This window comes from Podospora pseudoanserina, chromosome 2, assembly GCF_035222485.1.
Source record: "Podospora pseudoanserina strain CBS 124.78 chromosome 2, whole genome shotgun sequence".
Lineage (NCBI taxonomy): Eukaryota > Fungi > Ascomycota > Sordariomycetes > Sordariales > Podosporaceae > Podospora > Podospora pseudoanserina.
Genome location: NC_085921.1, coordinates 3888172 through 3910551, shown reverse-complemented (window position 1 = coordinate 3910551; position 22380 = coordinate 3888172). Strand labels below are relative to the sequence as shown.

General features: G+C 52.4%; 8 protein-coding genes across 8 annotated transcripts; 4 read left to right on the top strand and 4 right to left on the bottom strand.

The window, feature by feature from the left end:
• Nucleotides 1–186: 186 nt before the first annotated feature.
• QC764_210470 (uncharacterized protein) lies at nucleotides 187–1794 on the top strand. The gene is made up of 2 exons (XM_062944753.1): nucleotides 187–920; nucleotides 989–1794. The coding sequence occupies exons 1-2, from the start codon at nucleotides 526–528 to the stop codon at nucleotides 1641–1643; spliced, it is 1050 nt and encodes a 349-aa protein (XP_062803616.1). The 5' UTR covers nucleotides 187–525; the 3' UTR covers nucleotides 1644–1794.
• Nucleotides 1795–2959: 1165 nt separating this feature from the next.
• POL3 (DNA-directed DNA polymerase delta) lies at nucleotides 2960–7174 on the top strand. Its single transcript, XM_062944752.1, has 2 exons — nucleotides 2960–6187; nucleotides 6240–7174. Exons 1-2 carry the CDS (start codon nucleotides 3603–3605, stop codon nucleotides 6979–6981), a joined length of 3327 nt encoding a protein of 1108 aa, XP_062803615.1. The 5' UTR covers nucleotides 2960–3602; the 3' UTR covers nucleotides 6982–7174.
• A 32-nt stretch (nucleotides 7175–7206) lies between these two features.
• On the bottom strand, nucleotides 7207–10117 carry GYP7 (GTPase activating protein; the record flags this gene model as incomplete). The annotated part of the gene is made up of 2 exons (XM_062944751.1): nucleotides 7207–7848; nucleotides 7909–10117. The coding sequence occupies 2 exons, from the start codon at nucleotides 10115–10117 to the stop codon at nucleotides 7481–7483; spliced, it is 2577 nt and encodes an 858-aa protein (XP_062803614.1). The 3' UTR covers nucleotides 7207–7480.
• Nucleotides 10118–11011: 894 nt separating this feature from the next.
• On the bottom strand, nucleotides 11012–11830 carry QC764_210440 (uncharacterized protein; the record flags this gene model as incomplete). The annotated part of the gene is made up of 1 exon (XM_062944750.1): nucleotides 11012–11830. The coding sequence occupies one exon, from the start codon at nucleotides 11828–11830 to the stop codon at nucleotides 11012–11014; it is 819 nt and encodes a 272-aa protein (XP_062803613.1).
• A 670-nt stretch (nucleotides 11831–12500) lies between these two features.
• mak16 lies at nucleotides 12501–13842 on the bottom strand. Its single transcript, XM_062944749.1, has 4 exons — nucleotides 13653–13842; nucleotides 13564–13588; nucleotides 13370–13511; nucleotides 12501–13296 (listed from the first exon to the last, which is right to left on the bottom strand). Exons 1-4 carry the CDS (start codon nucleotides 13684–13686, stop codon nucleotides 12526–12528), a joined length of 972 nt encoding a protein of 323 aa, XP_062803612.1. The 5' UTR covers nucleotides 13687–13842; the 3' UTR covers nucleotides 12501–12525.
• An 80-nt stretch (nucleotides 13843–13922) lies between these two features.
• On the top strand, nucleotides 13923–15826 carry MSS1 (mitochondrial splicing system protein; the record flags this gene model as incomplete). Its single annotated transcript, XM_062944748.1, has 2 exons — nucleotides 13923–14308; nucleotides 14366–15826. Exons 1-2 carry the CDS (start codon nucleotides 14060–14062, stop codon nucleotides 15824–15826), a joined length of 1710 nt encoding a protein of 569 aa, XP_062803611.1. The 5' UTR covers nucleotides 13923–14059.
• Nucleotides 15827–16167: 341 nt separating this feature from the next.
• QC764_0041980 (uncharacterized protein) lies at nucleotides 16168–22191 on the top strand (the record flags this gene model as incomplete). Its single annotated transcript, XM_062940298.1, is given in 6 exon segments — nucleotides 16168–16216; nucleotides 16404–16743; nucleotides 16812–17497; nucleotides 17574–18171; nucleotides 18183–21086; nucleotides 21159–22191. 2 exon segments carry the CDS (start codon nucleotides 16168–16170, stop codon nucleotides 16532–16534), a joined length of 180 nt encoding a protein of 59 aa, XP_062803609.1. The 3' UTR covers nucleotides 16535–16743; nucleotides 16812–17497; nucleotides 17574–18171; nucleotides 18183–21086; nucleotides 21159–22191.
• QC764_0041990 (uncharacterized protein) lies at nucleotides 16185–17304 on the bottom strand. The gene is made up of 3 exons (XM_062940299.1): nucleotides 16577–17304; nucleotides 16395–16517; nucleotides 16185–16332 (listed from the first exon to the last, which is right to left on the bottom strand). The coding sequence occupies exons 1-3, from the start codon at nucleotides 16894–16896 to the stop codon at nucleotides 16302–16304; spliced, it is 474 nt and encodes a 157-aa protein (XP_062803610.1). The 5' UTR covers nucleotides 16897–17304; the 3' UTR covers nucleotides 16185–16301.
• Nucleotides 22192–22380: the final 189 nt, after the last annotated feature.

The window sequence follows — 22380 nt, the reverse complement described above, 5'->3', positions numbered from 1 at the left end:
TGATTAGCATGCATGTGAAGATGAACCTGATATCGGTACAGAGTATGCGCACAGCGAAAAGGGGTTCAGGGGCTTCAGGTTGTGCCAACATACCCTAACCCTGATATAGGATAGAATGGGCGGGGCTTAAGCCGTCCCATGTCACTTGTGCCCCGCAGAAGATCGAAGAATCATCCGTCATTGCGGGGCAAAGCACACGAAGCGGCAGGCAGTTGCGCAAGAGTGGAGACGAGGGGACGTTGGACGTGGACCTGACCTTGAGCATAAACTGTCCCGACGCAATGGATTTAGCTACACTCTCCTAAACCTAACTGTACCTTACCTTGCGTTGCTGAACCTTTGACTCTCTGCGTCAACTACCTGCGTATTTACTTTCACGCGCGCAGAGCTCCCCACAAGCTGAACAGTGCAACACCGACTTCGAGCCGAACCGATCTCGACCTAAGCTTCACCTCACCTCACTTCACCTCTCCTGTAACCACTCGACAGCCTCCCATATCAACCCTCCCCAATCAGCCTCTCACGATGGCCTCCTCCCCATCCCCCGCCCCGGCGGCGGCTCCCACAAACCCCAAAATAGCCAAAATCATCACCCGCCTCCAATCCAAAATCACCCCCGGCATGCCCTTCGAGGCCCAATACGAAGCCGCCCAAGAGACCCGACTCGTCGCGGCCCGGTACACCAAATCGCAAAACTATACCGCCGCCATCGACATTCTGTCCTCTGTCTCCCAGTCCCTCCTCAAGACAGGTCCAACAGGCGGCGGCAGTGGGGGCGATCTCGCTATCTTGCTGGTGGATGTTTACAAGCAGGCTGGGCTGAAGGTGGACGCTACAAGCAAGGGGAGGGTGCTGACCTGTTTGAGGCTGTTTGACCCCGCCGAGCCGAACAGGAAGAAGTTCGTGAAGGATGTGGTCGAGTACGTTCCCACCCCATCATCATCTCCAACGTTATGAACAAGTGATAGACTGACAGGATAATAAATAGGTGGTCAAAGAAGTACTCAGACTACCCCGCCGGCGACCCAGAACTTCACCACGTCATCGGCTCCATGTTGGCAGAGGAAAAAGAGAGCCTCGACGAGGCGGAGCGCCATTTGATCCTCGGCACCACGAAAGACTCCCCTCCTGTCCTTGCGCAGTTGGAGTATGAATGGTACAAGCAGGATGAAACCCACACCGCGCCCCTCTACTGCGCAAGGGCAGTCCTTCCGTACCTGTTGATGGCCAACCTCAAGGCGGCGACCACGTGCTACAAGGTATTTACTTCACAGCTCGCCGCCGAGAACCCGTCTTTGGCTGCGCAAGATGTTGGCGAGACCAAGATCTTCCCTAGCCTGCCGCTCATGAACTTTTTGGGACTGTTGATTGTGGCGGTGCAAAAGGGGAACAACCCAGAGGTGTTTAGGCAGTTGAAGGGGAAGTACATGCCCACGATCAAGGAGGCCACGGACGGGGTGTGGGACACGGCGCTGGAGCTGATTGGGGAGATGTACTTTGGGATTCAGAGACCGAGGCAGAGCAACCCGCTGTTTGACATGATGGGGAGCTTCTTGGGGATGCCGGGTGGTGGTGGTGGGAGTGGTGGGAGACCGATGGCGAGGAGGGTGGAGGCTGCGCCGGCTGCGGAGGGGCTGGATTAATGAGGGAGGAAAGCAAGACACGCGGGGGAGGGGGGCATACGTTGGTGTTGTATGTACACGATACACACGATTCTTTGGAGTTAAGGGATCAGAGCCCGATAATTTGATAATTAAGAGCATACATAATGCCTTGGGGTATCGTTACATTTTTTTTTTTTGACATGATTATCTGAGTCGTGGTGATCAATGAGGTCTCGGAAGCTCTTCCGGCTCAAACATCCAGTTATCTTGGGCCAGGGCAGCCACTTTGGCTCGCAGACTGGCTTTGACCTCCTCGATGAGCTCTGTTTCGGTGATTTTTTTGGTTTTAGCAAATGAGTCTTCCTTGTCATTTTCGTCTACAGTCTCATCAAAGACGATGGGTTTCATTTTTCCCTTTCGCTTTTTATTAAGCCTGGGAGGAATGGGAGGCAAAGAAGAAGAAGAAGAAGAAGAAGAAGAGGAGGAGGAGGAGGAGGAAGGAGAAGAAGTAGGATAGTAGATTAATTTCTGAGCGGGGGAAGTAGAAGAAGAAGGGTAGTGGTGACCAGAACAAAAAGGATCAGAACAGTGAGGTGCGGTGGTGGGACTGAAGAGAAAGGGGGAGGTATCGAAATGGGAGTGGTATTGCTGACCTTCTGGTTGGGTGTTATTTAGTTGTTGGTGCATTCCGTAACCGGATCCCACCATGTTGCTACCGGGGATGGACATAAGGAGTTTGTTTTGGTGGAGCTGGTGTTGTCGGACTGCTTCGGAGAGGCGGTTGCGGGCGGCGGCTTGTTCGGCCCTTTGGGAGTCGTTTTGGTTCCCCGGGTGGTGGTGGTGGTGGTGGTGGTGGGATGGAGAGTTGTTGTTGCGGTCGGCTGAATCGTCTGAGTCGTAGAGGGAGGGGTGGGGGGGTCGCCCAGGAGTTCGATTTCACCGTGGGAGTTGCGGGGAACTATTGACTCTGAGGAGGGTGAGGGGGGTGGTAAAGGTGGGGAGTCTTGGTAGGGGTCGGAGGAGTCGTAGGAGTTGGAGTGGTGGTGGTGGTGGTGGAGACGGATGGTGTCGGAGGAGGTTGAGGACGAGGCTTGGTGAGGTGCGCGGCGGGTTAGTTGGCTTTGGAAGAGGTTTCTTCGGACAGAGCTGGCAGTTGGGGGCGGTGGATTTGTGGTTGGAGTGGTTGAGGGGCCGGGTGGCTGCTGGATGAGACGAGACGAGGGTTTGGAAGGGATGTGGCCAGTGGTTGTGGTTATAAGTCGGGAGGAGGGAGGGAGGTGGCGATCAGCCATTTTGGAGGTCAGTCTGCTGTTGACTGAGATATTTTATGGATAACTCGTGAGACTGGACTAGTGGTTTTTATCTTGGGGTGTTTCTGGATGTCGATGTTGTAAGTTGAATGAGAATGTTGGTGAAAGTAAACAATCAATAAGATCCGATGAAGGTTGGCGGGGTAAATGGGTTGAGATGGATGCGAGGGTCCAGGGTCAGGGTTAGGTAACGCGAATTCACGTGGTTCTAGTTGGCAGGCTGCGCTTTTGCTCCAACTCTTCCTGTAAGCTGTCATCCACTTTTGTTAGAAATGACCAATGGATAAATGACGAGCAAGAGAGGATTTTGCTTGAACCCGATATGTTTTGCTCTAAGGTAGGCAAGAGCGTGGCGTCGCGGCCGTCTTCAGGAACCACTTAAAGTCTAACGCAGGGTACATACCTCACTGGTCAATTTAACTCTCGCGTCGGGAAAGTGGGGCAGTCACGTAACAAGGGAATGGAGCGCGTCCACCCAGTTTCTTTGGCTCAATGAATTTCGAGTTCGTGCCATCAACACCTCCAACAACAGTCCAGCCAGATCCCACGTCCTTATTCTAACCGTCTTTCTATCCCCATCAAACCAGAGACAACCCAGCTGCCATATCCCACCATCCCATGCCTCGACATACAGCTGGAATCTAGACTTGCTCTTCCGCAAGCCACTCCTTCATCAAAGCAATCCAAAATGCCTTCCGCGACATTACCGCAGAAAAGGGCCTTTGGGGAGGCTTCAAGCACCCGGCGGAACATCGCCGCAACTCCCTCTACCGCCACCACCAAGAAGCGCCGCATCGATGAGCCCACATCATCTCCAGCACAACGCTTCAAGAGCTCTCAAAATGACAGCAAAGGCAGAATGGCCTCGAGCCAACAGAAGAGTGTTTTCGAGAGCGAAGTGCTCGAAAGACTGAATCAGGACATCTCAGACCTCAAGCAAAACAACTCAGAAAAGGACCAAGCATGGGAGCGGCCACCCATTCCGAACGACTTCGATCCCTCCAAGCACAGTCTCTGCTTCCAAGCCATCGAGGCAGAGGAGGGTACGATCGGTGGTGGTCAACCTGCTGTGAAGCTATTTGGCGTGACCGAGAACGGCAACTCCGTTCTTTTGCATGTCAAAGACTTCAAGCACTACCTCTATGTCGCGGCGCCAGTCTCGTTCGTCGTTGAGGACTGCCTTGCGTTCAAAGCATATCTCGAATCGCAGATGTCGCAAAATCACCAATATCAACAGGTCATTCATAATGTATCGCTGACCATGCGCGAAAATATCTATGGCTTCCAAGGGAACGTCCAAAATCCTTATATCAAGGTTACGGTTACCGATCCAAAACACATCAACAAGGTCCGCACCATGATCGAGAGAGGCGAGGCCAACTGGAAGGGGATGTGGAAGCATGATGGCGGCATCATGACCTACGACAGTATCCAGTACTTGCTTCGGTTCATGGTAGACTGTTCGATTGCTGGCATGTCTTGGGTTGAAGCACCCGCCGGCGCATATGACCTTATCCACATGAACAAGCAGTCCAACTGTCAGTTCGAAGCTGTCATCAGCTACCGAGAGCTGATTTCGCATAAGCCCTCTGGAGAGTGGTCTAAGATGGCCCCTCTCCGGATTCTCTCGTTCGATATCGAGTGCGCTGGTCGCAAAGGTATTTTCCCCGAGGCCCAACACGATTCCGTCATTCAAATCGCCAATATCGTCACCAAATACGGAGACAAGAAGCCGTTTGTACGAAACGTGTTCTGTCTCGATACTACAAGTCCCATTGTGGCCACTCAGATCCTGGAGTTTAAGGACGAAGGGAAAATGTTGGCTGCATGGCGGGACTTCCTAGAGAAGGTTGATCCAGATATCATCATCGGGTACAATATTGCCAACTTCGATTTCCCCTATCTCCTTGACAGAGCGAAACATCTCAAGGTGCATAACTTCGAATACTGGTCTCGCACGCACGTCAAGTCGGTAGCGAAGGAAACCAACTTCTCCAGCAAGCAGATGGGCAACCGCGACACAAAGGCCACCAACACCAACGGTCGTCTCCAGCTTGACTTGCTTCAACTGGTTCAACGTGACCACCAACTTCGCAGTTATACCCTGAACTCTGTGTGTGCCCATTTTCTTGGTGAACAAAAAGAAGATGTCCATCACTCCATGATCACGGAGCTTTTCGAGGGTACCCCAGAGTCGAGACGCAGACTGGCACTCTACTGTCTCAAGGATGCCTATCTGCCACAAAGACTCATGGACAAGCTGTCTTGCCTTGAAAACTACACCGAAATGGCAAGAGTTACGGGGGTACCATTCAACTTTCTCCTCGCCAGAGGTCAGCAAGTCAAATTCTTGAGCCAACTCTTCCGCAAGGCCCTGGAGCAAAAGCTTGTCATTCCCAACATGAGATCAGAGTCATCAGAAGAGCAGTATGAGGGTGCCACTGTCATTGAGCCTACAAGAGGATACTACGATGTCCCCATCGCCACTCTGGATTTCGCTTCGCTGTACCCCAGCATCATTCAAGCCCACAATTTGTGTTACACCACTCTCATCAAGAAGAGGGATATTGAGAGGTGGAGCTTAGTCAAGGATGAGGACTACATCGTTACCCCCAATGGCGACATGTTCGTTACCACCAAAAAGAGAAAGGGGCTGTTGGCCCAAATTCTGGAGGAATTGCTCTCGGCTAGAAAGGAGGCCAAGAGAGAACTTGCCGCTGAGACAGATCCATTCAAAAAGGCTGTGCTCAACGGTCGTCAATTAGCCTTGAAGATCAGTGCAAACTCCGTCTACGGTTTGACTGGTGCCACCAACGGCAAACTCCCCTGCTTGGAGATTGCTAGTAGTACCACCGCTTTCGGTCGTCAAATGATTGAGAGGACGAAGCACGAAGTTGAGGAGAGATATTGCATCAAGAATGGCTACAGTCATGACGCTCAGGTCATCTACGGTGATACTGATTCCGTCATGGTCAAGTTTGGCACCAAGGAGTTGGCCGAGGCCATGAAGCTCGGCGAGGATGCGGCGAATTATGTGTCTAGCAAGTTCATCAAGCCCATCAAGCTCGAGTTCGAAAAGGTGTACTTTCCCTATCTTCTGATTAACAAGAAGCGTTATGCTGGGCTGTACTGGACAAAGCCGGAGAAGTATGACAAGATGGACACCAAGGGTATTGAGACTGTCCGTCGTGACAACTGTCTTTTGGTGCAAACCGTCATTGAGAAGGTCCTCCGCATGATTCTCATCGATCGTGACGTCCCTGGAGCTCAAGAGTAAGCCCCCTTCCTCTCATCACTTACCCTGCGGAATACTCATTTCCCCTAGATACGTCAAAGACACCATCGCCGACCTCCTTCAAAACCGCGTCGACATGTCCAAGCTCGTCATCACAAAAGCCCTCACCAAAGACGACTACGCCGCCAAGCAAGCTCACGTCGAGCTCGCCCACCGCATGAAGAAGCGCGACGCCGGTTCTGCCCCCGCCCTCGGCGACCGTGTAGCCTATGTCATGGTCAAAGGCGCGACTGGCTCCAAGAATTTCGAACGCTCCGAAGACCCGATCTACGTCCTCGAGCACAACGTCCCCATCGACACAAAATACTACCTCGACAATCAGCTCGCCAAACCCCTCGGCCGCATCTTCGAGCCCATCCTCGGCGAGACAAAAGCCAAGTCCTTGCTGACAGGTGATCACACCCGCGCCATCTCCGTCGCGGCACCCAAAGTAGGCGGTCTCATGAAATTTGCCAAGAAAACCCAAACGTGTATGGGTTGCAAGAAACCCTTGACAGGGAAAGAAGAGAGTCAGGGCGCGGTGTGTGCCGATGACGCGCCGAGGGTGGGTGAGTTGTACAAGAAGACGCTGGACAAGGTCAGTGACTTGGAGGTGAGATTTGGGCGGTTATGGACACAGTGCCAGAGGTGTCAGGGGAGCATGCACTGTGAGGTGATTTGCAGCTCGAAGGACTGTCCGATTTTTTATATGCGGATGAAGGCGAAGAAGGACCTGGAAGATGCGAATGGGGAGTTGGCGAGGTTTGATTTTGATCAGGCTGCTATTTGGTAGTTTCTTGGGGTTGGGTTATACATATATGAATTGGGATAAGGGATAAAGAAATGGTTAATGATGTGGTTTGCTTTTGGGACCCTGGGGACAACAGGGGCGTTTATCAATCTTGAGGTTTTCGGTACCTAGCTGGAATATAACTTTCATCACGAAAGACAGGGTTAGCAGTTGACTTTTTTGCGTCTTTCCTCTTGAAATGTGTTTAGAGGGTAAACGACATTCGAACTCGATGGTATGACATGCTGTACTTTCTGTTGGCTTGTTATTCACTAGCAATAAACTATACCACCGAAGGATACTAAACAACCAATTCGAAACTCGCACAACAACATGCAATCCCTCATCCAAGGTCCCAGGTATGTTCCCTCCCCAAACCCCCATACTTCCAGTTTTGCCCCCTAATTCGCCAGAATGGTATCCCTATTGCCCACCTGCCGTCTCCCGAGTCCCAGAACTCCAAACAAAAGCCACAATCAGAGCACTAAAAAACAAAAACTCATCACTTCCCCCCGTTCTTGCTACTCGTAGCCACGTCCCGTCTAGGCAGCACTTCCACCTCTCTCTTCAACAACTTCCTCAGCTCCGGCGAGATAACCTTCTCCACTTGTTCCCTACCCTTTCCATTGTTATTCAGGCTGTTACTGTTTTGTTCATTCGCGTTCGTGTTGCTCTGCGGCGAAGCAGGCGTCGCAGCAGTATTTGAACCAGAAGCAGTACCGTCTCCTGCTGGCTGTGTGGGCACCCTCTTGGGCGCAGGAAAGTGACCCTTCCTGTCCACCGCCTCCACTAGCCTCTGGAACCGCTTGAACAGAGCTTCTGCGCGGATCAGAGTTGACTCAAGGTCCATTGTACCAGAGAGTTCATTAACTAGCACAACAGTTAGCTGTTCATCTTCCGGATAAATGAGGAATGGCATAAAATACTCACTATATTTCAACACCTCATCAAAATGCTTCAAATGCGTCATGATCACATCCCTGTGCTTCTCCAGAATCGCAAGCGCCACAAACAGATGAAAGCTACTGCTCAAATAATCCGTCCACAAACCCTCCCACAACCGCAGCACATCCGGCCAGTCAAACTCGCGCTTGTACCACACGAGCAGCATCCGGAAGAAGAAGAAAAAGTTGGTGCTGTCCGCCGAACGGAGGTGTTCATACAGCTTGGGGTCCATGAACTGAACCAGGTGGTCAAGAGCCAACAACTGAGCCCGCATGCCAGACTGATCACGCAAAAAGTTGCGCTCCATCCTGTCCATGAAGCACTTGAATCCCCAAAAGGCCATGGCGTCGTCTTGAAGAATGGCGTAAATGGGGGCAAGAAGATCCGACATGCCTTGCACGTAGCCGAGGTCTTTGTTGTATTCGTTGTAGGTGAGGAGCATGTCCTTGAGTTGCTCCATGTGAACATTGGTGCCGACTTCGGCGAAGGGAGACTCTGGATCGGGATGGGGGATGTCTTCGCCAGCAAAGATCGGGACATTGCGGTCGGTGCGGTGGACATCCTTTTCTATCCTAGCCCGCTGCTCCCTCCACCACTCTCCATCTTCACCCTCACCGCCCTGGTCGATCTGGCGCTCCCACCAGCTGCCCTTCAGCTTGATATACGCATCTCTAAGCGAGGCAGCCTGAGCCTTTCGCTCATCGGCTGTACTATACCAATCGTACACACCAAGCAAGAACAACCAAGCCTCCTTGCGCACGCCATCATCGGGGTTCAATCCACCATGGAACACCCTCTCCTTGACTTCATCCACCGTCACTGATAACCGTCCAGTTCGTGGATCGAAAAGCTTCCTCCACTCGCTCAGCGTAACTGGCTTCCTCATCTGCTCCAGCGTGAGACTATTCGTGCTATCCAGCAGCTCAAACTCTCCGACATCTGTATCCTCCAACTCCATCACCTCCCTCGCAGTCCATATCCTCTGGCTTCTATCCCTCTCGCTCTGTTCCGCAATTCCCATCGCCCACCTCGCCAGGTATATCCTCGCACTATCAAACTCCTCCTGCAGCGTCTGAACCTCGGGGTTCTTCATCAACCTCCTCATCTGTGGCGGAATCCTCGGGTTATCAAGCACATCCTGCGCTGCTTGCCTCGTAAAAGTCGTCACTTTGCTGAACTTTTCCATAATATTCCACCCCGTCTCTTTGATAAACTTCGTAAAGGGATCCATCCCCCCATCCTTGCTTCTATCCCTCAAACTCGACGGTCCAGGCACCCCACCCCCTACCGCCAGCCCTGCCCTCCCACCGGCAGTAACCTTCCCCCCAAACCCCTCCAGATCCTCCTGGCTCGGCTCGACCAAGTACACATTCGGCTCCGCCGCACTCCTCTCAATCTCAACATACCTCCTCAACCACCTCAGCACCTCATCCCCACCCCAAAACATTTCCCCTCCTTCGCCAAAAGGATCAAATGTCTCCCTAGCCCGCTGTTTCCTCTTCAGCAACGTGCTCTGGCATTCATTGTCGTGAAAAAACAAGGCCGGAAAAGAATCACCGGCCCTCGAGTTGATAATCACGCTCCCATACCACCACCCCAAGCTTGGCGGACGGACAAGCAGCGAGTACACTGCCGACACGGGAATAGCAAACGCATAGCTCCCTACCGAACCCCGGTGGGTAGTCACCGTCGGGGGAGGCGGCACCAGGTATGATTGTTTTGGGGGGGAGCCCCCATCGCAGAGGTCAACCTTGACATAAATCGAGGCCGAGTCCCCCAGTTGAGATTCAGGCACCCATGCGAGCAGCAAATCCGAGGAGCGAATCGAGGCTTTTGAGGAGGAACTCGTCGGGCGGGTAAGGCCGGAGGAGGCTTTTTGCTGCAAGAGGGCAATGTACCCCGGGATATTGTCCTTGGCCGAAGGTGTAGGGTGAACGTAGACTTTGGACTTTGAAAAGAGGAGCTTCACGCCGCGGCCGGTTTCGGTGTGGGTGATGGTGTTGTAGTCGGATTCTTCGTCGTCGGACATTGCGTAGAGGCTTCCTGAGGGAGAAGACGGACGCGGAGGGATTTCTGAGTGGGAAATGTTGGAGGTGGAGGTGGAGGTGGAAATGGAAATGGTGGAGTGGGAGTCTGCTGATGGTGGTTGAGAGTTTGGGAATGACGGCGACGTCATCTTTGTAACCCTGGTCATTGTCGCAAAGCAGCAACAGCAACCGCTTGGATCCCTCCCTTAGCTAGCTCGCTGAGGCTGTGTGCTAGGTCGGTTAATTATTTCGCAACAGACAGGTACTAGATCTTTTGAACGAAAAACAGATTCACATGCGCAATGGTTTGCCCGGGGTCAGCAGGAGACGGACTGGTAGGTAGTGAACTGTGACCACGAGGTGTTTTATAAGCTTTGGGGGGCTTGTCAAGGTTGAAGGAACGCCCAGATGGGCAGGCAACCCCGCGCAGTTGGAGGGGTTGCTCCCTGATAAAGGTACCGGTACTTTGATAGGCCGCTGGTCCTTACCTAATAATAGCTAAGAAAAGGTACCGGTACTTGCTATCACCGAGGCACAACCAGCCCTCGCCTTCAACACGTACCATTCGGGGCATGTCGTCGTCATCTGATGCCACCAAACAGACCATGGTGATAGTCTTGCCGAGAAATTTCAAGAGAATATCCTCGCGGTGCCTTTGTAAAATAGATGATTTGCTGCCATCAAGGCACGACTTACGGCTATGGACATACTGATACATCAAACACACGCCTGCTTGACAACGCTTTCTGTACTATTTGTTACTGAAATGATCATCTCCGTTGTTCACACGGTTGTTGAGAGTAAAGTTTTCCCGTAATATGTTCGACTGTCCCTGTAGCTGTCTTCCAACACATCGAAGCCCCTGAAGTCATGGCTCGGCTTTCACTGGTGAGAACGGCTTGGTTCGCATTTCACTGTAGTCCGCGTAACTGGACGCGGCCGGCTCTGTACACGGAATCTGAGTCGTCACACCAGCATCCTCTCTGTCACTCTTGACCCACAGACCCAATTACAAGATTCATTCATCCCAATGCTTTCGGCCTTTCCCTAGCACCAACCCATCATCTCGGTCGAGGACCACTTGGCAACCCTCCCCTTGGTCCGCTCGGCAAACCATAACTCCTCCCTCCACCACCACCGCCGCCGCCGCCAGAAGGAGAATCAAAACCCCCATCCGCCCACGGCGCATTCGCACTCATAACCGGCCTCTCGTCCCGCCTACTAGAATACCCCCCCTCCGGAGCAGCAGCCCCTCCCCACCCCCGTCTACCTTGCTGTGGAGGTGGCGCCTGCTGTTGCTGCTGAGGAGCCGGCGGTTGGAAAGGCCCCGCCGCATTCGGGCTCGTAGTCCTTGCACCTCCCCCCCAAAGCCTCTGCTTCAACTTTTCTTGCGCGCTCGTCCCACTCGCCGCGCTTCCTGTGGGTGACATACCATCCGGCCTCCCACCCCCCTGATAGCTCCCCCCTGTCCTCAAACTCTGCACCTGCGGCCTATTATCCTGCTGCACCGCCTGTCCCCCAGCAGCAAATGGGTTCCTACTGCTCGCAACCTGTCCCTGCTGCTGACCGCCCTTGTTGTTATCCCACAGACTATTCAATCTCGTCTGCGACCCTCCCGGTCCAGCCTGGTTGTTAAACCCGCCATATCTGCCCTGCTGCTGCTGCGCCAAAACAGGTTGTTGCGGTGGAGGAGCCTTCGGGTCGGGGGGCAGCCAGCTGGGGAAGGGGCTGCCTTTTTCGGTGTAGTAGTTTCTCAAGACGCGGCAGACATGCGTGTCGTCTTCGGTGTCGCCGTCGGATTCGCCCGCGAAGTAGGTTCGCTGGAGCTTGGTGATGTTTGTGGACGCGTTGGTCAGGAGGGAGCTGTACCATGAGGCCATGGTGGCTCTATTCCTTCTTTCGCTATTTCCTACACTGTGACCCTGGGAGGTAGGGAATGTTGGACGATTTTCGATCACTGAATTAAGCTTTCTTTGGTGGTCGGTCGGAAAACGAGTTGTTGTCGTGTGAATCGTTGCGCGAGCGAATGAGCGGTCGCGAATTATTGCTTGGTTGCCAGCCGAGAAGAGAAAAAGGTCACTGAATTAAGCTGTCTAGAATACCGTGGGGGTAGTTGACATTCAACCTGCTGTGCTACTCAGATGGCGGAATTCTGCGGTCGTGGGCCGGTTGTCAGGTTGTTCAAAGTTGGAAGAGTTGTAGGAAGAAAGCTGGGAGAGTGAGTGGCAATCCCAGACCGACTTGGTTTCAGCGCTTGTGCAGTGTCGCAGTGTTTCAAACCACTCACCGGGCATTCCAACAAGCCTCGTCTGCCCCACTTATAGCCGAACAGCTGGCTTGACGTGTCAATGCACTTACAAGGCTGCGACTGGGAAGCTCACAACGAACGATACAGTACTGTAGATATACAATCAACACCACATGGTGAATCGCTTGCTGATAATGCACGGGCTCTATATACCCAGTCCAAGTCGGTATTACATAAAGACACCTGGCAACCCATCTTGCCAGCCATGAGGAACAACCCATAAACGCCGAGTAAAGCTCTTTTCCATCCTGCCGTCCATTCCCATATCTAGAAAGCAAGGAGCTTGGACCGCTCTGTCTCTCTCTCCACCTCGATCTCCTTCCTCTTGCGTGCCGATGGCTTGACGGCCCGACCTCTCTTCCGCTTATCACCGGCCTTCTTCTTGACCTCCTCCTCGTCGTCCTCCTCACTGTCATCCTCATCATCGTCATCGTCTTCGGCATCATCGTCTTCCTCGCTGCCCAACCAGTCCTCGATATCCGCGAGTTCTTCGTCGCTTTCATCAAAGTCAGAAACATACTCGACGTTTCCGTCCTCTTCCTCGTCCTCCTCTTCCAGCTCCTCCTCCATCTCCTTCTCGGACTCATCATCATCCTCAATACCCTTGTCCATGTCCTTATCGCGGGTGCCCTCGCCCTCGTTCTCAAGAGCATTGAGCACCTTCTTCCAGATAGTCGCATTGCAGTTGAGGGGCTGGTCTCCGTACGCGCCTTGTCGCAGTCTTTCAAGAAGCTCTCTCTCGATCGTCCTCTCCAGCTTGGCCGCCGCAAGGGCCTTGCGTTCTCTGGCGGCTTCACGTGCCTTGATCTTTGGCGCCATCTTTGGTACGAGCTGTTCGCCAAGTCTGGCTTCCTCGGCGGCGAGCTTACGCATGCGGGTCGCTACTTGTACGAGTCTCGTAAGACGTTGCTTGCACTTGTGCTGAAGAAACTTGGGAAAGTATTGGAGCTTGTCTTCGATCTGCTGGAGGGCCGTCGCGTAGTTCTGGGAAAGCTTGATCTTCTCCCACCATTTCGCTGGCATATGCGCTCTCTCGATCTGTTGAGAGCATACGCAGTTAGCTATTCGCCCATTGCCACTGTCATCTTTCGTCCCAGCGATGGCCACGTACTGTCTTTATGTACAGATATATCGTGCCCTTGGGCGATGATCTGATGGTTGCATATCTGCTGTTGGCGAGAGGGCAACTTTGCCTGTTGCAAAGACCGCTGACCGAGTGTTCATTTCTGCAAAAGTTCTGGCCCTTTGTCGTCCTAAGTAAAGTCAGTTTGTGTAGCTCAAAATGGCAAATAATCTAATGCGTACTTGAGCTTGAAGGCGCAAAACTGTTCTACTCGGATAGTTAGCGACTGAGACCATGCAACCAATTCGCCTCCATGAAAACCAATGCTTACGATTTATAATTTGCCAGACGATTTCGTCAGACATGATCGCGGTTCTCGAGTTCGGTCTGTCTTGTCTGCGTTATGGTGGTGGTGAAAAACTACGCGCAGATTTGTTGCGGGTGTGGGAGGGAGGCGAAGGTCGAGAATCCGTAGGCAAATCGTTGATTCTGGAGGGGCTCGTCCAGATGCGCTGCTGATAAATTTTTTGGAGACAGAAGTTTTGGTTGATAGCGAACGGGTCCGTGCCACCGATTATCTTATCGGAGCTACCCCCATACCAGCCAATCAGAGATCAAGCATTGGAAGCTCCAACATGAAACTTCAATTGAATATGAAGGAAAGAAGCAATGACAAACAACGCCAGACCTGTTTTTTCCCTGCTGTATTTCCGCTTTTCTCCCTTTTGATTCTTGTCAATGTTTCGCTATGTGTTGAAGAGGGCACTCAGAGCACGGCCGTGGGCATTGCCTGTTGCGCCCGCTCTACAACAACCTCAACCATGGCTGTCATGTCATAAACCCAGCATGCGGCAGTTTGGTTATGCTACGCCAAGAACTGACGACATGCTCTTCAATGAGAACGACGACACCATATATGCCTTGTCATCGGGTGCGGGAAAGGCGGGCATAGCCGTTATCCGCATTTCTGGCCCAGGTTCTTTAAGCGTAACACATTATCCATCGTGGAGTATAGTGATAAGTTCTCCATTAACATGTGATTAGGTTTACAAAGCACTATGCCCAACGAAACCTCCACCGAAACCCAGATATGCTGGTGTGAGGACGTTGCTTGACCCAGCTTCTGCCAATCTGCCCAATGGCAATATCCTGGACTCGGATTCCCTCATTCTCTACTTCCCTGGGCCCAAGACCGTTACTGGCGAAGATGTGCTTGAATTGCACGTCCATGGAGGCTCTGCTACGATCAAGGCTGTGCTTGCGGCGATTCCAAAGTGCTCGACCACGGGCAAAGTTCGATATGCTGAACCAGGCGAATTCACGAGACGTGCATTCCTGAATGGGAGGCTCGATCTTGCACAGGTGGAGTCACTGGGCGACACTCTTGACGCCGTGACAGAACAGCAACGACGCGTGGCCGTGCAGGGCAACTCGGGTGTTTTGGGCAAAACATACGAACGCTGGCGAGAGGAACTTTTGCTGGCTCGGGGTGAGATCGAGGCACTCATTGACTTCTCAGAAGATCAGCACTTTGACGAATCGCCGACCGAGCTGCTTACCAATGTCAGACGGCTAGTGGAGGGCATCTTGCATTCAATCAACATGCACAAGCTTGGCAGTCAAAAGAGTGAGCTTCTACGGAACGGTATCCGGATAGCTCTGTTGGGACCGCCCAATGCCGGGAAGAGCTCTTTGATGAACCAGATTGTTGGACGGGAAGCTTCCATTGTTTCCTCGGAAGCGGGAACTACCCGCGACGTTATCGAGGCGAATCTTGATATTCGGGGATATCTCTGTTCGTTTGCTGACACAGCTGGCATACGAACGGAGTCGACCAGGTCGATTGCTAATCATGACGGGGACTCGAGCCCAGTCATCGGCGCTATCGAGCAGGAGGGCATCCGCAGAGCACGTCAGAAGGCAATGGATTCGGACATTGTCATCGTCTTGGCCTCCGTGGAAGCAGGAAAAGGAGGCGGTCACCAGATAAGCTATGACGTGGAGACGCTGAAATTAGCAGCTGCAGCTCAGCAGTGCTTGGTTGCGGTGAACAAGAGTGATGTTGTGGAACGAGAAACACTGGAACCGCTGATCCAAGGTTTTAAACGTTCGGCTCTTGGGAGCGTTCAGGGTCTCCAAGGTGCCGAGCCGCTCACCATTTCCTGCAAGGCTGCGGCGACGGCGGCTGCAGGGCTAACGGATCCAGGGGGTGTTCATACCCTCACTGAGAGACTGGTCCAATCATTCTCAGAGCTCACCTCATTGCCTGGCGATATGCATCATTTGCTTGGTGTCACTGAACGACAAAATCAACTTCTCTTTGAATGCCAGATGCATCTAGAAGGCTTCATGACGGAGGCACAAGCGTGCGGGGCCGGAAGAGAACCCGACGTTGTACTCGCGGCGGAGCACTTGCGACTTGCCGCCAACCGGCTTGCCTGTATCACGGGACGCGGCGACTCCGGGGACGTCGAAGAAGTGTTAGGAGTCATCTTCGAAAAGTAATGCTCCTTTTTGTGCAATGTGATGAAGAGACTATTGACTGACAATGTGGTACAGATTCTGTGTTGGAAAATGAATATGCAATGCAATTCTAGTCTAACTAATAATAATATCCGTGTTGTACAAGGTCCCCATCGAGGGGCCAGAAGCTCATGATTCGTCCCGGCCATTTCGTGTACGACAAAGGAAATCCACCGCCTGCCGCCATTGACCGTGAGGTCCATCTCTTGAGGTTTTGGGATGCGATCAGGCCGCCACCCCGGATATTTATGCCGCCCGTCTATATGCAATGATGGTACATGAGGAGTATCGTCAGTGATGACGGATGAAATCTTCTAAAACAAATGGAAAAACAAAGGAGGAAACAGAAGACAGTCAGCGAGTCTTGCCCCGGTGAGCTGGCGATGGCTTCAGAGTTGAGCTGGTTATTAAGAGGGGAGAGAATGCCGGTCTGGTGTTGTGAATTTTCCGGAGGCACTTATTTGTCATCCTCTTCCTTGTCGTTCTCCCTGTGAAACGGTTAGTTCTGGTTGGAAGACTTCAAGTTGATCTCGATGGTCGGAAGGCTTACTTGTTGTAGCCGGAGCGGCCATGGTTGCGGAACTTGTCCTCCTCGTCTTCGTCATTCCCCTTGTTATATCCCGAGCGGCCAAAGTTGCTAAACTTGTTCTCCTCATCATCCTCGGAGTTGCCCCTGAAGCATGGTGTTAGTCTATGGAGACCCCAAGATGTTGAGACGAGAGGGCGACTTACTTGTTGTAGCCGGAGCGGCCATAGTTGACACAAGGCTCAGTGGTGAAAGAAGCGAAGGCAGCCATTGCGAAGGTTTGGGTTATGGGTTGAAGTTTAAAAGCTGAGGCTAGGGATGATGGTTTGGGTGTTGATAGGTTGTGTTGGAAGAGCTTGCTGGTGGTGATGCTGTGAGTGAAAAGTTGAGCTGGTTGACGCGGTTGATGGGATGTGTTGCTGATGCTGATGATAAAAACAGGACTGGAACCTGGGAACACGAAGTTCCTTATATATATAACTTTGAACGACATGTCAATGCCACTTGAATAGATGTGCAACTTCATCTCGCCCTCTTTCCTGAACTGCCATGTAGTTGCAGGCGACAGTGCCCCGCGGGGGCCCCAAATCCGCGAGATGACATAAGGCGAAAAGAGACCTTACTTTCCTTACGTTCCCCACACGCCTTAGGCATCGTGATACGACTGGGTGATATTGGTGGAACGCCTTGTCAAGGTACATATCACGCCCCCTGGGGATGTGACTCGCACGGCATGGGCCAAAGGTACTGGACGGCACCAAGGCAAGCTGGACGAAATGCATGGCAGTTACGACAGGTTTCGGTACTGGGCCCAACGATGAGATGCATCTGCGCCTCCAAGCCGTGAGATCCGGACATCTGGTGATGCTACTCTTTGCATAGGGCCGAGAGTCAAGTACCAAACAGGGAATTAGAACGAACATCGAAACCGTTTTTGGGGGCGAATGGAATTTTTCGAAACCTGTCAATACGCACACTGGGCCACTTTCATACACTTGCATAGGGCTGAGTGGCATCCAAAGATGGAATTGGATGGATGCCTTGGTGGCCTGTGTAAGCACCAGTGGGCTTTGCTGGGGTTACACCTGGCGCGAGCCACTTGCATGCAGCCCTCTGCGACAAAAAAGGTACCTTGCCTGAGGCTTCACAATCTTTTTCCGTTTACGTTAACGTCGTTCGGTCGCATGCTGACTACGCAGACAGAGACATTGCCAGGCACGCCGGATTCTCTATGCCCCGCTCGTCTTCAAACTGGTTTATACGGCGACATACGGCGATACACGGCGACTTCCTCGCGGGTAATGCCAGCATGTTGTTGCCGGTTTTAGCCAGCGTGCCGATATCTGGTGTGCTCTAGAATCCTGCAGATGCGGCTCAGTAGTACGCGAAGTGTGGTGGACTTGTGCTCTGGTGGTACCGGTCGTCTGTCGTCTGTCTCCGACCCAGTGGAACGCATCGCCCAGTGCCGGACGATCCGCAAGCCTTCGGCAGAGCATCTGCAGCTGTACCAACAGCACGTGTTGGGCTTCCAACCACATGTCACAAGAGACACATCTGCCACAACCGCACCTGGCTACACTTGCAGAGAATTTGGAATGCACATGGCTCTTCCATCAGATATCCCACATCGTCGCGAGCCGCACGTCAGACTTACGTGGTGCGACGGCTATTCCCAAGTCATGGTTCTTGGATTGGAACTGATGATGGCGGGTCATGAAGGGGCTATGTCGTTCGATATCTTATTTCCGTCTGTTATCCGCCATACGCTCCGCCAAGCAACCGAACGTCTACGTAAGGTCCCGCATCTGCCCCGCGAACGTATGTACAGACGACACGCGAGTTACTCAGCATGTCATCGTTCAACCTCAAGAATGGTGTTTAGAGCTCGTCTGTGGATAGACGAGTGTGGCATGCCAGTCACACCGACCTAGCAGCCACGCAATGTGCAGAGAGACTCCATCGGACGGAATAATGACCATAACAGCCGCAGCCAGACCTATTGGTTCCGGTGAGATTTTTGGACCGTCAGTTTCCTGATCGGAAACAGCAAAGTCCGCCAGACCGCGACAACTTCATGTCATGAAGCAATCAAGATGCTGAATTATACGAGCGGTTACCAAGCTGCTGACTGTCAGCACGTGGAGGTCCCGCTACCACAACCGAGTGGCACAATCAGGGAGGGTTTCCCGGGGAATACATTGCCGAATAGCCAAGAATCTTCGGTCATGATTGTTGAGGACATCTCACTGCTCAACCTGTCACTTTCAACCTACTCCGATGTCTCGGTATCGCTCTGGGAATATTGATCACGGCTGCGACTTTGCGATCATGTCCGAGATGCATATCTGTTTCAGACTATTTCCATCTGCAGACTTAGGGGGGAGTACTGATGTTGGCACCACACCATATTCGTCGGGTCGTACAGACCGCGGCTCTTCTATCACCTTGCCGCCTGGGTTAAGCGACAGTGAATAAGTTTGCCTATTGCGGGTTTGCTTCACTGATGGTGGTGGTCGGTACGGTATGGTGGTACCTGGTGCCACGTGCGATCCAGACGAGAGGGACCCCAAGCAGAGGGACCCCTCGTCCCGCACCATGATCATGGATGGCCCCCTCCCCCCTGGTTACCGGGACATTTTGTCTCGGCTCTCTTGAGGCACGGTCCCAGAGAACCAAATGCCCAGCTACCCGCCCGTCATCCCGGGAACGTTTGAAGCTTGGCGCCGAGATTGGTCACTGGCATTGCGCTCCGGAAGTCAATTACCCTCATTGCGTTAGGCCTTTCCAGGCTTCCACATAAAGATGCCTTAGAATAACATTGACCATCAGCACTTCTTCCAAATCTATCTCGCTTACCTTGATATCTAGACGGCGATTCGGGCATCGAACCAAAATATCACCGTGTTACTCATCTCCCATCTCGGACCGAACCTGCAGTGCAGCTTGTTCCAGGTTGCGAATAAATTCCCTTTTGCGGCTGCGGTGTCCCGTGGTTCTGAAACGAACTGACATCCAACTGCAGCCCTACGATCAAGTAAGTTGTGGGGGCGAAGACTGGTGCTCCGACGGCTCTTTACAAACGAACAAGGGCGCACAATTGGACGGTTGGACGACATGCCATCTCATGTTCTTTTCGGGAGCGGCAGGCTGTGTGGTACAGAGCAACCAACAACTACACAGAAAGCTGCTTCCCTGGTATTTCCACTTGCCATCCACGTGCTTGGGTAGGAATGACACTACCTACCAGCCATCGTAACGCAGGAGCGTTGTTGTTTCTACCCATGTTGAGCTGAACATGTTCCCGAAAGAAGAGTCATCTGTTTTTCCTTTGCGAGAGGATGAGATGCGAAAAGGGAGGCCTGAAAGCCAAGGCTGTAGAAGCCGGAGAGCATGCAAGAGGATGCGGCCTCCTCGCCGAGCCCCGCGGACCCCAACGTCCCGTGTTCTCGGCTCTCCGCCTTTTCTACGCTGCGAGAGGGGACGTAGCGGTGTATATCGGAGGCTGTTATGGCGGGATCAATCTCGCAGGTGTACCTGTCAATCGAGGAGACAAGTTTCTTGGCGTAAGGGTGCAGCATCCAAATTTCACATTTTCAACTATCATTTTACCTATTCATTAAGGGCGCAGTTTACTAGTATTGGTGCAAGGCGCGGTGAGAACAGCACAGATGAACAAGAGGGCTTTTTCCCCAGGAAGGCTGGGGAGCTGCACACTTGATCAGCTGGTTGGCCTTGGGGATATTGCACTGTAATGTCTATCGGTTCTTTCATTCTAGATATTACGGTGCGGGACAGCCCAGAGTTGCACTCTCTGGCGTGGCTGTTGTTACAGTTTGTATCACTCACCACACCGCACCTTTACGAGCCCGGTATTTGCTTTCCTGTTGACAGAGGCTTATCCGCCCGGGTGTCTTGACGGGCCGGAAAAGTGATGGTTTCACTGCCACGTTTTTTTCGTCATCGGATGGAGCACACGGAGGGGATGGTTTCGTGGCTTTTGGTGAGGGCCGGTCGATCAGGAGTGACTGACTGATTGTTGTGGCGGTATTGATGCCGGCAGGTTGGGATGGGATGTATTGGATGTGATGCTTGGGTGTTCGAGTTTCTGCCTGAGTTGATGATGACATAACCGGGTACTGACTACGAGGTTGGATGGCTCACGGGGGGAGTTCAGCTTGCTAGCTACTTCTGCCAAGGCTGGCGATGTTGCTGGTGAGGGCGGATACCTACGCCTTGTTTTCCCGCTTTGCTGGGCTATGGTATATACATTTCTTGGGGTGTGGAGATGGGTGTGGGAGGTCTGGGGAAGACAGGAGAGGCGAGGTGGGCTAGGCTTTCATGGTTGAGATGTATGTTTGTTTGGTTTATCTTGTGTTGTGTTATGTTGCCTTCCTATTCTGGCTCGCCGAGCGCGGGTTAGGCAGGCAGGCTGTTTCATTGCCCCCTTTTTTTCACTTATGTGTCGACCCATCACGAAGTCAACAATGTTTTCATAGACTTGAAGGGTCTCGAAAGTGTTGAGGGTCTAGCGTTGCCCTGAGTCACGGAGTTGCAGAAGTCTGGACTCGTTCTACTGGCTTTGTGGTAACCGAGCTGCGGGACTCTGGGCTCGTTCTACTGTCGTCGTCGTCGTCATCGAAATTGTCTGTTCGGTGGATTTCGTGAGGTAAACTGGGACTTGAGGTCAGCATGTGGCAATATCAAGGAGGTTGCTGAGTAAGAGATCGTCTTTGCTATGCTGACTATATGCCTATCAACATTTGTGATGTTGAAACTAATGACTTGCAGAAGTCTAGACTCACCGACATTGTTACGACTCTAGGGAAGATGAGATGGACGTTCATTAGGTATCGGGCCTTGTGATATCAGGCTGGACTGTCTAGTATAGATGCTGGATAATGGATCTCGTCACCGGTAGGTGTGTGGGTAGCTACCAGTGTCCTATACCATGGCTTCCAGGACTTGGGTGGTCAACTTACAAGTATCTCTACACAGCCAACGTTAATGGTCTTGAATCTACGTAGTCGTGGAAGTCTAGGTCCATCCACCATTGGGCTTATCTCCATTTGGCGGGTTTCGATCAGGCATCCGGCAATATCATGCTGGATGCTGAATAACGGCTCTCACTCCCTTCTTGTTGTGCGAGTGGGTCGAATGAAGAACCGTACATTTGATGACCTTGATTCAGCGGCTGGGCCGGTCGACCACGCATATATCCCCACACACACCTATACTCATGACCTGGTCTTGGCCGCGCGGGAATCTTTTCTTTTCTTGTCGCTTGATCGACGTTGGGGTCGGACTGTCCGGGTCTAGATCTAGGCCGGGAGGTTGTTATTTTTGGGCAACTTTGCTGCTTTGGGGGGTGATGAGGTCTAGATGGTTCTAAATGGTCATAGGCAAATGTGTTTCTTTGAGGGTTGGTATGGTGGAGCTCTACTCTTGTTGGTATATGGTGGTCTTTTAGGGGCTCAACATATGAGGGCACTAATATGGCAGTTGGTCAGCCTTAAGGGCGGAAGACGGCTGGTGTGCGGGTAGGGCTGAGTGTGTGGGTGGGAGTCTTGACTGAGATAGTACCGGCTGCGGACAAGGCCAATGAAGCGGTGAGAATCCGGGGGGCATTTGCCACAAAGACGGTAGGCGATTACAAAAGGGCTGGTATTACATGAACTTGGGGGTTGAATAATATGGCCTCCTAGGTTGCAGCAGTAGATAGTCGGGCTTAGTCACTGAGGAGTCGCCTAACGGTTACGTTCCAGAGTGGTTAGGTAACTTTATGGTGGGTGTTGAAAGAAAAACCAATTGGACTGATTTATCAGGCTGAGAAATTGGAAGTAGAAGGCTTCCACTGCAGGCTTCGAGGCTTCTGGAAAACATTTTGAAATGTTGGCTGGGTGTGAGTAAGCAAATGGGATTGGGTCTCAACACCTAGTCTGATGCTGAGACGCAGTCCTTGACTGAGTAGGCAAGGTATCTTCTATTATTTTGCGTTCATACATTTTTGAAT

Excerpts from the sequence above, each read along its gene's own strand:
- QC764_0041990 (XM_062940299.1), bottom strand. The coding sequence starts at position 16,896 with ATGAAGTTGCACATCTATTCAAGTGGCATTGACATGTCGTTCAAAGTT. Across the intron at positions 16,518-16,576 it reads GGCCGCTCCGGCTACAACAA|GGGCAACTCCGAGGATGATG; the intron begins GTAAGTCGCCCT and ends ACCATGCTTCAG. Across the intron at positions 16,333-16,394 it reads GGCCGCTCCGGCTACAACAA|GGAGAACGACAAGGAAGAGG; the intron begins GTAAGCCTTCCG and ends ACCGTTTCACAG.
- mak16 (XM_062944749.1), bottom strand. The coding sequence starts at position 13,686 with ATGTCTGACGAAATCGTCTGGCAAATTATAAATC. Across the intron at positions 13,512-13,563 it reads TTTTGCGCCTTCAAGCTCAA|GACGACAAAGGGCCAGAACT; the intron begins GTACGCATTAGA and ends GACTTTACTTAG. Across the intron at positions 13,297-13,369 it reads TATATCTGTACATAAAGACA|ATCGAGAGAGCGCATATGCC; the intron begins GTACGTGGCCAT and ends TGCTCTCAACAG.
- QC764_210470 (XM_062944753.1), top strand. The coding sequence starts at position 526 with ATGGCCTCCTCCCCATCCCCCGCCCCGGCGGCGGCTCCCACAAACCCC. Across the intron at positions 921-988 it reads TTCGTGAAGGATGTGGTCGA|GTGGTCAAAGAAGTACTCAG; the intron begins GTACGTTCCCAC and ends GATAATAAATAG.
- POL3 (XM_062944752.1), top strand. The coding sequence starts at position 3,603 with ATGCCTTCCGCGACATTACCGCAGAAAAGGGCCTTTGGGGAGGCTTCA. Across the intron at positions 6,188-6,239 it reads GACGTCCCTGGAGCTCAAGA|ATACGTCAAAGACACCATCG; the intron begins GTAAGCCCCCTT and ends CATTTCCCCTAG.